Source organism: Osmerus mordax, chromosome 15 (assembly GCF_038355195.1).
Source record: "Osmerus mordax isolate fOsmMor3 chromosome 15, fOsmMor3.pri, whole genome shotgun sequence".
Taxonomy (NCBI): domain Eukaryota; kingdom Metazoa; phylum Chordata; class Actinopteri; order Osmeriformes; family Osmeridae; genus Osmerus; species Osmerus mordax.
This window is the reverse complement of record NC_090064.1, coordinates 12885544-12900214: the sequence shown is the minus strand read 5'-3', so window position 1 is coordinate 12900214 and position 14671 is coordinate 12885544. Positions and strand designations below refer to the sequence as shown.

Sequence of the window (14671 nt, the reverse complement as noted above, 5' to 3'; positions counted from 1 at the left end):
GGGGTCAGAGATAGTGAGAGAGAGATAGTTGGAAAGGGTGTATGTATGTGTGTGTGTGGGGGGGGACATAGTTAACATAGAGATTTTATATTGATTTGATGTTATGATACAGTTTACCAGAAATATTTTTCACAGTGATGAAAAACAACTTAGATCATCTCCTTAGCTCTCAGCTCTGTTGTCATAACAAACATATAACCACGAAAACGGGAGATGCATATCAGTACACATACCTGCGCTCAATCTCAGAATGTACCACACGTTGTCAAGGCAACAAGGAAATCAAATTTCGAAGCGCCTTTGGTGAAATCACCGTAACAACCCAATGGCTCCAAGGAGTCCAGCGTTCATATTGAAAAGAGATTTTCTGCAGAGTTCATTGAAAGAAATGTGTTTCAGATGTACTGCTGTGGCCTTGTGAAACTGAACCCTGGTCTAGTCTCCCTGGGCCCACCACAAGTACCAGACCAGGACCCAAGCTCAGAGCTGAACAGAGGATGCCTGCCTCGGGGGCACAGTAACAGTACACCAACAGTTGCGTGACTTTTGACCTCTAGGTCATGGGACCAGGTAATCACCTGGCAGGGCTGACTCATTTCCCATGGAGATGAGAGGTGTGTGTAGTGGTGGGGGAGGGAGGGAGGGGGGGGGGAGGGAGGGTGGGGGGGCGGGAGGGAGGGGGGGAGAGGGAGATTCGATCCATCCAATTCTGTGTATATGTATGTCAGCACACGAACATTATTCCAGACAATCTACAGTCTAGAAGAATCTTCGATGAGAAGGGAGAGGTGTTATAGCGGGTTGTGACACACATTAATATATGATTTATATGTGTCTTTATAGCTGGAGGGGCGCTCTGGGCGGAACCCTGATAATTCCTTCCAGATCTGCAGAGCTAAAGAGCTCCAGACCAGGGCGGCCTGGCCATGTGAGACTGGTTAGCCCGCCCCCGAACATATATCACCTTGAGGTTCCATCAGCTCTCTACATCCAGCTACAAACCACCACTCCTCTCTATAATTTTCCTCTCCCGCTTCCTCACTACCCCCCCCCCCCCCACCCCAAAGTTAACCTTTCCCAGTGTGTTGAGGTCAGAGAGTTGGGGAGAACGGGCCCAATTCCTGCACATCTGTATGCTGTCTATCCGCCTGCGACCTCACTGTGTGTGTCACTGTGTGTGTGTGTGTGTGTCACTGGGTGTGTGTCACTCTGTGGCCTCAGTGTGTGTGTGTGTGTGTGTGTGTGTGTGTGTCACTGGTCTGTGTCTACACTGTTACTGTATAAAACAACAGATATCTGGGGAGAAAGAAGACATGTTTCCAACTTGCTCCATTTTCAGATCTCTTCCATCCATCTTAGATCCATCTTCCTCTCTCTGTGAGTATAACGTCTGGAGCTACACTACACAGATTCTGATGTTAATGAAACATTCAGCCAACGGAAAACCTTTTTTTCCAGACCCTACCTTCCCCACAATAATTCTAGAATGTTTAAATGTAACTAATCTTCCGCTAGGTCAACATTTAAACAGTTGTTACACGTCTCGTTTCTTACAACAGGGGAGAGTGGCATTTTCACTGTTTACTGTCAGGGTAGGAGGCCTATAAATCAGGCCCCAGACGCCAGCTTTATGATGCTGCTGGTATCAATGTTTAGGTCCGGCTGGAGACTGAGTCACTGGCACAGTTACAACTGGAGAGGGCATCTGAATGTCACAGCACAGAAAAACACTCATTTTACACAGGGGGTTTATTCTGTCCTCCCAAGCTGCCTCGTCCCCTGTGGATTGGTGTGATGTATCGACTTTTCCCCCCCTGACGTTGTCACATAGATTTTTACAAGTGAAGCCGGGGACACAATGAAAAATGTGCTTTTTGTTCACCTCGAGGTAGGGCGCAGAGCACAGTGCAGGCATTTGGTGCAGAGGCAAAGGACACGGCCAGAGTGTCTGAGGAACATAGCACACTGTTTTGTGTACAATGCATTTGAGTTTTACTCAAAAAGAAGGCCCTAATTCAGACCAGAATGCCCCCTCTGACTGCTGACGTTTCGCCATGCATTGCTCCCCCTGCCGAGCTCGTGATACGTGTTAATGCTTCCCCTCTGCTGAGGGGTCCTGTTCAGACCTTCTCCTGTGTTGGGAAGGTCCATCTGGCCCTGATCTACTGGATGCTAACTAACTCCAGAACAGAAGGAGAGGAGAGAGAAATCTACGCACCAAACTATTTACAAGTTCTTTGGAAATGTGTATTTATTCAAGTTAACTGTACAAAGCTATTTTGTAGATTAACTTAAATATCTGCATTTAACCCCTCTAACTCCGATAACTAAAGCCTATCACATTCTGCTACAACGTTCAAAATATCTTAGTGAGTCTTCAGTCTGCGACTGATGTAGCATAACATGGAGACAACGATTCAAGTTTGACCACAGTCAGAATTGTCTGCCTACCAACTGCAGAGGATGCCAGGGTATCGCCAATTGACTTTCTTCATAGTCTCTCCAGTTGGATAAAACACCAGTCACCAAGGCACCAGTCACCAAGGCACCAGTATCAGAAGTTTAACGACATGTGAGCGTGGCCTGTCCTTTCTGTAGCCCCGCCTTCATCTGTGACTCCACCCTCTTTGAGGAGACGTGTCAGGATGTCATGGAGACGCTGTTGGACGTCTTGGCTCCGCCTCTCCCCTCTCTGCTCCTCCTCTTCTTCCTCTCCTCGGTCGGTTTCGGAGCACTCCTGCACTGCCTTCTGCAACTCCACCTGCAGGGGGAGCCCTGCTTTAGCCCCGAGCAGAGTGGGAGAGAACCACGGCCTGAAGATCTTCTCACAGATCACCTGGAGGATGAACAGGAGAGGGTGGGAGGAGAGGTGGAGGGGTAAGAGGACAGGAGAGAAGTCATCATCAGTCATATTCTCATCACAAAAGTGTATGAAGCTTACTGACAATACTGACCCTCGTCTGTCTCCTTGACCCTCCTCAGCCTTTTCTCACCCCCTCCTCACTCTCCCTACTCGTCCCCCACCAATAAAGGAACAAAGCCCCTCCATTGTCCCCATGCGTCAAGAACAATAAAGAGAGACCAGGGTCACTAGGGGTAGCGATAAGTGATCTGGAGGTCTCCATATCCCACAAGACACCTGGGGCCTTCAAAAGGACCCGAGGGTGTCATGGCAAAACATCAACATCCCCATATTCTGCCGGTCTTCGACTTTTCCTTCCCTCCCCTTCTCTTCTTCTGTCTTTCATCAACATCAATATGGTCAGTCTGGAAATTACTCTGTCCTCCATCTTTCTTCTCTCCTCATCTTCTCTCTCCTATCTCGTCCACTCTACCTTTCCTCTCTTCTCCGCAGCATCCGGATGCCGGTGACAACCAGCCACACCAGCCTGTTGATTGGCTACCTCGTATCTACCTCAAAGGCCAGGTGCTGAGTTGTGAGTTGGTGTGTTGGCCAGACAGTGATGATGTTGAGAAGGTCATTGTCATCTAACCTGCCCCCCTCCCCCCTCACCAAGCTCTCCTGTTACCATTGTGTTTAGAACCCCTCTGTGTTCTGTGGCCATCAGGGTTCTCTCAGGGGCTGGGTGCTGAGTTCCCAGAGAAGCAGGAGGATGGTGATGATACTGACTTGTCTATAAAGGCCTGGCCTTCAGTCTCCAATTACCATTGTGCTTCAGAACCCTTATCTAGGGGACGGGGATGGATCTCAGGCAGACCGGCAGGCAGGTTATCAGAGGTGCTGACAGTGGGAGAAACTCTAGCTAACTGAGGGATCGAACCCCAGTCTCCTCCTCGTCAAGGGGTCGAGCGTTCACCATCGGACCAAAAAGGCACGAAAGAGGTGTGCGGAGATTTACACAGTAGTCCTGCCTTCTCAGAACCTGTATGGTCCATGGCCTGTATGGGTAGTGTATGGTCTGTGCTCGGTGTGTCCTTTGTGTTATTCTTACATATTAACATTCCCCTTCTGCTCCCAGCTCTGTAATTAAATTGTGAGAGGAATTACCTGGAGGACTATAAATCCTGAGCACAGACATTGCCAAGCAGCTCGTTCATCATATGCTGGTTGAATGTGGGCGTACATAAATAAACCTGATGAGGGATCTCAACTTGAGTTTAGAACAATAAGCTGGTTCTAATTCGCCCTGCAAGGACAGCAAATCGGATACAACACAATCCGAGCCCACGGGTCTGCCGTTAAACCAGGAGAACAGCCTCCCAGTCCACATTACTGCACACAGATTCGGTCTCGGCACTATCGCCTTCAACACTACGTAGGTTTGGAAACCTTCCTCAGGTACCTGTAGGTTGCTGTTGCTCCGACGGCGGCTGCACCGTTTCTTTCTCAGGTCGCAGCGTGATGCACAGTCAAAGAAGTTACAGTCGTCTTGGCTACTGCAGTTCTGGTCTAACAGGTCTCTCATCTTGGGATCAAAGAAGGCCATGTCCACGTCAATGGCGACAACCTGGGGGGGGGGGGGGGCAGGTGAAAGAGAGATATTTTGAAATTCTATAATTGAAAACAGACTCATTGAAACACCAACAATTATTACATGAATTAGACTTTACTGAGTTTGTGGTGTAGTTTCATAGTTGTTCAAAATTACAGCCTTTATAGATATTATAGAAGTGCAATTATTTATATGCTGTATTATTCGTATAACTGTTTACATTTAACATTTATTACATTTAACATTTTATGGTAGGAAGGATGGTGGAGTGTTTTCCTAATTTAACTATACTTTTTGCTCCGTTCCTACTCAGACGTTGCTCTCTGAAGAACAAGGATTTATGAAGATCATGGTAGAACACGTCAGAACATATATCTAACTATTTGACAGCTTCTGCGCTACTGATCTCTGTGATCAAGGAGAAACCCATAGCTATAATTTGAATCATATTAAAGAAACTGAGAAGTCTGAAGTTAGAATATAAATACAGGCAATATATTTAATCTTTTTGGATCAGGAGGACATGTCAAATATGTTTCCCAACAAAGTGCCATTCGATTAAATGTAGCCAAAAAAATAATTGTTTTATAATCCCATAAAATATTCCATGAGAACATAAATTAGAATAACACGAAGTAGAGCTATATTATTAAACACAAAAATAGGCCTATACACGAATTTTCTGTATTTCCTATAAACAAATCACAATTCAATTAAACATTATCTGGTATGTTGTATTGCATTATTCTATTGATATGAAATATTTTAGGGAGATATTTTATTACATAGGTTTATCATTTAAAAAGTTGAATAAACATTATGTCGAGAGACAACGGGCCTATGGTTTTATCTTAAATGCCGTCTTTGTTCGTGTTTTGTAGAGCTTTCCAGTATAAGCCAGGAGGTTTATTGAACTACGGAGTGAACTCAGTCATACAGTAATTTAATTCAGACCGTGTCAAACCGAAAACCTGGCCAAAAACACCACTGCTGATCTAAAATGTTTCTCTTTTATTCACTCTTTCGTAGAAGGAACACCTAGACGCGAGAGACATGTAAATTCTGCTGAAAAGAGATATCGTCCGAACATGTATCGTAACGACGCATACTAACAAAATAACAAAGCTCGTCTTTGTTTACATTTAAAAAAAATCGATTTGGCACAGTGCTTTTGTTTCCATTGATTTGTTTCCAACAGATCCTGATAACAAAGATGGATGACATAGGGAATTATTTCGCCGTCGCCGTGATAATACGGTGCATATCAATCAAATTTTCTGTCCAGCATAATCTATGAATCTAAAACATATGCAGAGAAACTTGAATAACTACTCCATACAGCTGACAAGGTTGTAAAGGTGCATGTCCTCAGACTCATACACTTCTGTTTCTGCTAGACAGATGCGAGGTGAAAGAGACCATCTTTGCTGTCACAAACCTACATGTCCTTCTGATCATCCTAGCGTATTTAATCCGCTGAAGTTATTTCTACCAGTATATTGATGTTTCTCTCTGTTATATAAATCACCCTTAAACACATTCTATAATGCTAGCCAACTTTTATCTCCTGTCATTGTTTTCACAATCAAAGAACACCAGAATAGTCTGCTATATCGTTCTTCGAATAGACTATGGAGGTTTGGAAATATAGGTTCTGTATAGCAGAAACAAACACACTCCACTCACAGTAAGGTCCTTCCTGATGGCAAAGTTTTCCGGCTTGATGTCACACAGGTGCAGCCTGTGTGTGAAGTCATGGTCAAAGTGCCACACCATGTCCAGGAAGCTCAGCGCTATCCTGTGAATCATCTCCCTGGCCCTCCACCTTCTCCCAGACCCAAGACCTCCAGATGGGGGGCTTTCCCCAGTAACAGACACCTCCTCCAGAGGAAATATGTTCTGGTCCCAGGCATGTCCTGCCCACAGGTACTCTAGCGCGTAGAAGTGTCCACAGGAGCCTGTAACCATGGCGACGTGGGGGGTGAGGTCCTGGAGCACACGGAGAATGGTGTACTCCTCCTGCTGGAGCAGAGACCACAGGGAGGCCAGCTCTGCCTGGCTGTATGACCGCACGCCTGCTCCTCCTCCTACGATTCGTCCAACAGCTCCTCTCCCTGCTGCTGCTCCTCCAAGTCCTTGGCTCAACAGGTTCTCCAGGGAAGAGTTACCAACCTGAGGATGAGAGGTCATGGTTTCTGAAGGCCTAAACACACAAAGTCTATATTTATTTAATAAAAAGTATTTTCCTCCAGGCTGAAAATACAAACAACATTTTAATATAAAATGTAGAATATAACAGCCTATTGACCTCCAGACCGAGGGAGTTCCTGATCTCCAGGGTGGCGTAGAAGACCATGTCCAGGGGGGAGAGCTCCTCTCCAGGCTCCTGGTACTCCAGCAGTCCCAGGGGCTCATAGGAAGAGAAGTTCTCCAGTTTGGACTTCAGAACCACGGGAGAACCATTCCATCGGGCTTCGATCACCTTCTTCCCGTTCTCATAGTAGAGGCAGCGCTGGTAGGACACACGGCCGTGCACACACAGATCTTCACACATGTCCCCCGTCAAGGAACCCTCCCGGTACTCCTCGCACTGGACACACGCACACATGCACACAGTAAGACAAAAACGTTTAAAACAGGTACTCCATACATAAATATTTTTTTATTTTTATTATCTAACCCTAACCATAAAAATGTGATTGATCTTGAACATTAAAAGGCTCTGGTGTTACAGTATCAAACCAGAAGGAAGAGAGAAGGGAAAAGGGGAGGGGAGGACGAGCTGTTCATTTCTCTGTTTTCATGTCCTCTTGAGTGAAAAGAGATGATGAGTTCACATCTCACCCTCCATCTCTCCTGTTCCCATCAACATGGATTAGGAAGGAAAGGTTATTCATCAAGACGTGTGTGTGTGTGTGTGTGTGTGTGTGTGTGTTAGAGATGAAGTCTGAGTCTCAGGCATGAATTACACTTAAGTTGCAAATGAAATGATTTGGAATTGAACTGCCGCAGCATGCAGAGGGTTGTGCCAAAAGAGACTTGATCCTTGATTTAGACTTGGCTTTGAAAGACTTGAAACTGGACTTGGACTACCTCAAAGACTTGATCTCTGGTGGGTGTGTGTATGGAGTGTGTGTGGCCTGTTTTTTCTGTCCGTGCTAGTGCGGTGATCCTCAACCAGAGGTCCTCTTTCATTAGTATTACCATGGAGATTAGCGTGTTCAAGTCCACCGTATCCACATTCCACAATGTAAACAGCTGTCAGCTGCAGTTAATCTGCTAACCCTCTATTTTGTATTAGAGAGTATGTTCAGTGGTCTGACCTGCCTATCCATGGTGTGTTATGATGGTTTGCCTGGGCTATGTTCAATGCTATAGCTGTGGGGACAGGATGTGTTCACAACTAAGATCTTGCATGTTGCATTAACACATTAGCTCTTAACAGGTGTCCCTTATCATCATCACTCACTACAGTTTATTATCCTTTCTCTGTTCTCTCCCCCCGTCCTCTCCCCTCCTCTCCCCTCCTCCTCTATCACATAGTTGAAACGCTCGCTGCTCCAGATGAAAGAATTAAGTGCCTCTCCTTATCTGTATATGGGAGATAATTTGCCCCCTTCCTCCAGTAATGACTCCCTGGGCCCCTAATGGTTCTCCTGTCTCTCAGCCCCAGGGGCCGTGGGTCCCGGGTGCAGGGCCCCAGACATCTGCCTCTCCTTCTTTCTCTCCCTCTCTCTCCCTCTCTCTCTTCCTCTCAGACTAGACCAGGTGTTTCTTTATTTATTTATTTCACTCTCTTTTTTTCCCCTCACCATTTTTGGGTGCCTGCCAAGTTCCTCACATCCGTTTCAATTCCCTGGATTTCCCACACAGAGCATCCCATAATTGCAGCTGTTCTCAGCTTCTGTTCCCATGGTGACCTTCCCACCCCTTGGCCTGGTCAGTCAGTGACTTCATGATTGGCCGACCATATGTGTACTGCTTAAACTGTACAGTATACTGTGTGTGTGCGTTTACTGTAATAGATGGGTAGATTTTTCCATCCTCATGCAACTGTGGGAGTGTAACAGATAAAGTAAGGTAAACTTGTCTCTAAACAACGATCATGCAGCTTCAGCTGGGCCTGTGTCATCCTCTGTCAGCAGGACCATAGAGAAAAGAGAGAGTTTGAAAAAACAACCGGAAAAAGTATATAAACGAACACTGTATTAGAACTACAACATCCTCAAACACTGGCAGCCTGCCCTGCCAAACAAGGCTCACATACACACAGCTAATAACATAATGAAGTGGTCCAACAGCTCTAGCAGTGTTAGAGCCGCACTTAAAACTCACTGGTTGTTTTGCTTCTCCTTGTGTACTTGTTTATGTTTTAAGATTCTGCAAAAGTGACTTAAACCTCATCCATCAAAATGCCTGGAACTCTTTTGTTGGCCAACGTTGTGAAGGAATGCAGAGAACATTCCTTATTCTGAATATCTAAAACATTAACCTTAAAAGGCACAATAAAATCACTAATGGCATTCCTGTGTGTGTGTGTGTACGTGTGTGTGTACGTGCGTGTGCGTGCGTTTTAAATCCCAGGTCCAGACAGGATTACATAGGAACGGCACTCATATCTTTTTTCATGAGATGATAAGACGATAACACCAGTCTACCTTTCATAGTCCAACACCGAGCAGTTTCGAGAAGAGTGGAGAAAAGGGAAGGGGAGAGGAGAAGATAGGATAGGAAAGGAGAAGGGAAAGGAAACAAAACTAAAGGAAAGGAAATGAAAGGAGAGGAAAGGAGAGCTCTTGTAAGTGTTGGCATTTCTGGAATGTCTTGCTACAGTGGTCTTCGCTCAACTCGCTCTTACTGAAACTGCTCAGTTCTCTCACACAAAGTATCAGTGAAACAAGGCCCGGACATGAACCCCCCACCCCCGAACCTCCACCCCTCATCTCCCCCTTTCGCCCTCAGGCAACGGTACACACACACTCTGACCCCACATTACACACACTCTATACACACAGAGCCATTACAGACAGCAACGGCTCAGTTGGGTCCAGCTGTCTGGCCAGGCCAAGCATGCAGAGCCGTGTGAAGCACCGAGGCTCTCTCTCCCTGCTTTCTGCCTGCTGGTTTCTGAGCCGTCTGTGGGCCAGTCCTGAACCGGCTACAACAGAGCCCTGGTTGATGGAGAAGTTAAAGTTCCCCGCAGACACTGATGAACTGAACTGTGCAAACTACTGTAACCGTGGCAACAAGATAGAAGCCTTGACTCTAGAGGAACAGCCCGGATTTTATTGTTTTCTTCTGACAGTGTTCAATTATGTGAGTACGAGCACCAGAAGACTTCATGGTAGGAACAAGGGAGAACTAAATGTATTGTAAGTCAGTCAGTCATATCAATCCAAAGAACCCCAAACCACCAAAATAACTAAACAACTGTGATAAGGGAATGTTCAAATATATCGTTTTTTAAAGACATACATGCACATAGACATCAGTTGAACTCCCATTCATCTCTCCTTGGTGTTCCTCCACTCCCTCAGGTCACCATCTGTGTCTGTGTGCATGAATAAAGGAATAAATAGCATGGATTTAGGCCTGGCGCATGCACACACACCTACATACACACACACCGACACACCTACGCGTGCACACACACACATCTACACACAAAGCCTTTTCAAAGACATCCTTTTCAATAGCTTCTTGTTGTTTTAAACATGCCATAGGACTGTTCCACAGCATTAGAATGATCAATTTGGGGTGTAGCTGTGTGTGTGTGTGTGTGTCGCAGGAAGGAAGGGTGGATTCCTGTTGTGACTTGGGGGCTTGCAGCCTGCCACTAGAACCTGCCACAGCCCTCTCCTAACACAGCCCCAGGGAACACACACATCACACTCTTGTCTCTACCCAAGCAGCCATGCTGGCTGGTTGTCTGTCTTTAAGTGTGTTTGTTTGTGTCTGATTGTTTTTGTGTTCGTGTTTTTCATCTATGAGACTAAACGTTTTTTTAAAGCAAAGTCTGGAAAGTATTTGGAGTGATTGTGGTTGTGGTTTACTGTCTCTCGCGGATTCTCTGCGTTCTCTCTTTGTCTCTGTTGAAGAGAATAATCCACAGTGTCATTATCTTCTGATGGATGTTTTCCAGGAGCTTTGTCCTCTCAGATGACCTGTTCTGCAATGCACCCTGGGCTGTAGCTTACCAGCACTTATGTCTTAAAGACGTCCCAACCAGTGAGAAACCCCTGCATTAAGAGTCGTTATAAATCCATTTGTTTATACAATAAATAAATGGTCATGTATTGTATAAGCCATTGAAATACAACCTGATGAATTCTCTATGACTTGTTTCTTCCCCAAGCCTGTGGCGAGCTTCTCCTGTTCCTCTCTGCCCCAGCATGCTCCAATGGACGCCTCAAGTCAACTATTCTCTTACACTCCAAAACAATCTGAAGGTAGTTTGATTACTTACCAAAATTCCAAGCAGCTGATTTAGATCAATCTAACTCGTAGAGTGCTACCCGGGGAGGCAAAAGCCGTAATGTCAGGGCCAAGGTTTGATTCCGGTCCGGGCCATTTTCTGTATGTATTTACATATGTTTTTGTATTTTGTATTTTACTCTGTCTTTACTTACTTTCCTGTCTCTTTCAATGTAAAAATAAATAAATAAGACCCCCCCCCCAAAAATAAAACTAATTTTAAACTGTTCCACGTGTTAGAAAATACTGTTTGGCTTCAGTTGGAAAAAGGAAATTACAGTAGTTACATGGAAATATGACACATCATCAAAATATGTCTGATGGCCAATTATTTTGACAAGGCCTGTACTTTTAGTTCCTTTTTTGGTTTAATAGGGTGTCACCTCTGCCAGGTCATGGTGGGATCTGACAGCGGCCTTAACCAGAGACAGAGGTCTGCATGATGATCCTAACATGCTTGCATTCTCTGTTGACAGTGTTTTGAAGGTTTTGACAGGTTCACCAGGGGGGAAACGTTTAAATGTTACACCCCTTTGTCCCCCTTGGGAGAATAGACTGTTCGCAGGAAACCACAAAAATACATCTTTGGTTTCTACCACGATTTGGACGCAGAATTAAAAATAATAGTTTAATCCATTCTTGCGTCTATTACTTCAGCATGTCTGTCTCCAGGTGTCAAATAGTTCTGTAATAAAGCGTTCATTGTTTTAGAAATATCATAAATAAAATAACTTAAAAGTATTAAATAGGCTTTTAGATTAAACTGTTTGATTAAACGTAAATACATATTTTGTAAAGTCCTCTCAGTTCGTTTAAATCCCCAGTTCTGGATTTCCTGGAGAGTTTTTGCAGCCCTTTTTCACAAGTGTCTGGCTGAAATGTGGTTTCAACACACGCTCAGGAAACAGTGTAATCCCCTGGTCTCAAAGCGATATATAATAACATTACGAGGTTCTAATCCCAGGAAGTAGGACTGGGAGGAAAGGCTTTTGTTCCAGCAACAAAAACTCCTTTGACGGTTTTGGTACCTGTTCTGACTCTCCACAACCTTCAACACATTTCTCTGTGTTTAAGAACATTCCAATCAAATAGAACATGATCAGAAGACTAATTCAGTGTGGTACAGACACTTAAAGTTCCTATGTTTTTGTTATTTATTCTCTCCAACTCTGTAGTTATTTTACTCCATCTGGCAGGGGATGGATGGCAAGTTTTACCAGAGGGGAACTGACGGAGCAGGTGAAGTAATACTGTTTTATTGTTTCCATTAGCTCCATTTAAGGTGGATTGAGACATGTTTAAATGTCATCCTTTAGATAAATAACTGCAGGGAAAGAGAGAATAACTGCGACTCAGATGACGGGAGAGAGAGAGTGTGTAATAGTTGGGCAGCATGGCAGAGTAGAGACCATAAGCCTTTAGAAAAACGATGAGATGAGATAGCTGGTGGATTGTATGGCTGCTCAGAGAAAATTGTTATCTAAGCAGAACAATCTTTTATTTAACAGGAAGATTTTATTTGACAAAGAAAGCCTTTCTAACCCAGTGGTGAACAGGAGCAAATTGAATAGGAGAGGAGAAGAGAGTAGAGAGTAGAAGAGAGTAGAGGGGAGAAGAGAGAAGAGGGGAGAAGAGAGTAGAGAGGAGAAGAGAGTAGAGAGGAGAAGAGAGTAGAGAGGAGAAGAGAGTAGAGAGGAGAATAGAGTAGAGGGGAGAAGAGAGTAGAGAGGAGAAGAGTACAGAGGAGAAGAGAGTAGAGAGGAGAAGAGAGTAGAGGGGAGAAGAGAGTAGAGGGGAGAAGAGAGTAGAGAGGAGAAGAGAGTAGAGAGGAGAAGAGAGTAGAGGGGAGAAGAGAGTAGAGAGGAGAAGAGAGTAAAGGGGAGAAGAGAGTAGAGGGGAGAAGAGAGTAGAGAGGAGAAGAGAGTAGAGAGGAGAAGAGAGTAGAGAGGAGAAGAGAGTAGAGAGGAGAAGAGAGTAGAGAAGAGAATAGAGTAGAGGGGAGAAGAGAGTAGAGAGGAGAAGAGTACAGAGGAGAAGAGAGTAGAGAGGAGAAGAGAGTAGAGGGGAGAAGAGAGTAGAGAGGAGAAGAGAGTAGAGAGGAGAAGAGGGGGCAGGGGGTGGGTGTCGGGGGGGTTTGCCATACTCAATGATAGCAGAGAGTGAAATTACAGTTGATCAGTTAATCCATTCCCTCAGTAAATTATGTAATTGAATGATGTTATGGAGTTCCTACCAGTCGGTTCAAGATCCTCCTGCTCTTGTCATTGGTGCAGTAGTCAGAGAGGAAGGTCCTGTGGACCAGAACCAGGCCGTTGAGGAAGACCCAGGAGCCGAACCAGAGCAGGGCGAAGACCAGCGTGCTCCTCCGGCAGAGTCTGAGGCCCAGCCAGCGCAGCACGCAGCCTCCCCACGCTCCACCCCGTGTTGGGGGATCACCCATAGTCCTGTCAAGCTCCTGCAAACACCGGAACCAGACTTCCCAGAACCAGAATCAATACAGAAGATCCCGGTTTCCCATAGACACTGGACCCTCAGAACTACATAACAGGTAACCCACTCGTCCAAATGTCCAAAATCCAGATTTAAAAAAATGAGCCAGAACAAGACTCCATGAGCTGTTCAGGTCTGGCCCAGACCCTGGTCCCTCCAAATGGGCTGGTAAGTTCCTTTCTCCAAACCTGGCGCTCCCAGACCCAGACCCAGACCCCTTCTTGCCTTGGCTGGAAGCCCCCCTTGGAAGCCTCCCTGTCGGGTTCGTCTCAGGACCAGGAGCTGGTGCTGCGGCCCTCAGCAGGAGCTCTCTGAGTCTGTGCGGGGAGGATCCATGTGAAGGTGATGGCCGTCGGGGGCTGAGCCTCTGCTGCTGTTGCCTGTGCCGGGGGTCTCTGACCTGGGAACACGGAGCTCTGGTTACCCCTGCTCTGCCCCACTCCCTCCAGCGACATCACCATGCTGCCTGTCCCCCTCTGCTTGGTTGGCTCGCTGGCTGGCTGTTACTGCTGCTGTAGTCCCCACTGGAGTGTGGGTATGTGTGTGCGAGTGTGTGTGTGTGTGTGTTTGTGTGTGTCAGGCTCAGACTTGAGAGCTCAGCCCCATTCCGTTTCCTTCCTTTGTCAGTCTCATAGAGCCCCCCCACCCCACCCCGTTTCTTCGTCTTTGTGTGTGTGTGTGTGCGTGTTTGTGTGTGTATGTGCATGTGTGTTGATTGAGCAGTGGAGAGAGAGAGCACAGCAAGCCTGTTCCAGTGACTGTTCTCAGTATTCTCTCTAACTGAAGACTCCCCTGCAGTTTGTGTCTCCTCCCCTTTACTCTCTCTCTTTCTCTGTCTCGCTCTCGCTTTCTCTCTCTCTGTCTCTCTCTCTGTCTCTCTCGCCCCTCCACCTTCTACTGTATCCTATATCTCTCATTCCCTCTCTGCCCACTACCATTTCCTTCATTCTCTCTTGCTTTTCTCACTTTTTTCCTCTTCTTTCCTCCGTCCCTCTTTCCCCCCCTTTTTGTGTTGGCTTTTTTTTCTCCTGTCCCCCCCCCCCTCCTGTCGCCAAGACAACACTCTTTTCCATCGTTACCACGGCAGCAGTACTTTGCTGAAACACAGTTCCCTTGCAGCTGTACTGAGCACTGCCAACTTTCTCTCTCCCATTCCCAGTGTTCCTTCTCTTTCTATTTTTCTCTTGTACTATCTCTCTCACGCTCGTACTATTGAGTGAGTCCTCCACCCTGGTCCTGGCATGCTGATAATT

General features: G+C 45.9%; 2 protein-coding genes across 3 annotated transcripts in view; both read right to left on the bottom strand.

Moving 5' to 3' along the window:
• Positions 1–14671, bottom strand: part of fars2 (phenylalanyl-tRNA synthetase 2, mitochondrial) — a 74536-nt gene that overhangs the window by 55402 nt on the left and 4463 nt on the right. The window lies entirely within an intron of this gene.
• dipk1c (divergent protein kinase domain 1C) lies at positions 2236–14023 on the bottom strand. Of its 2 annotated transcripts, XM_067251895.1 has the most exons (6): positions 13162–13289; positions 9930–10005; positions 6763–7044; positions 6141–6626; positions 4305–4469; positions 2236–2836 (listed from the first exon to the last, which is right to left on the bottom strand). In XM_067251895.1, exons 2-6 carry the CDS (start codon positions 9960–9962, stop codon positions 2555–2557), a joined length of 1248 nt encoding a protein of 415 aa, XP_067107996.1. In that variant the 5' UTR covers positions 9963–10005; positions 13162–13289; the 3' UTR covers positions 2236–2554. The 2 variants fall into 2 exon arrangements, with proteins under 2 accessions (XP_067107996.1, XP_067107995.1); XM_067251894.1 differs by lacking the exon at positions 9930–10005 and having other exon boundaries at positions 13162–14023.

Coding starts and splice junctions, on each gene's coding strand:
- dipk1c (XM_067251894.1), bottom strand. CDS start 13,368: ATGGGTGATCCCCCAACACGGGGTGGAGCGTGGGGAGGCTGCGTGCTG. Junction 6,627..6,762: donor GGAACTCCCTCGGTCTGGAG/GTCAATAGGCTG, acceptor TCTCATCCTCAG/GTTGGTAACTCTTCCCTGGA. Junction 4,470..6,140: donor CCATCAGGAAGGACCTTACT/GTGAGTGGAGTG, acceptor CCCCCCCCCCAG/GTTGTCGCCATTGACGTGGA.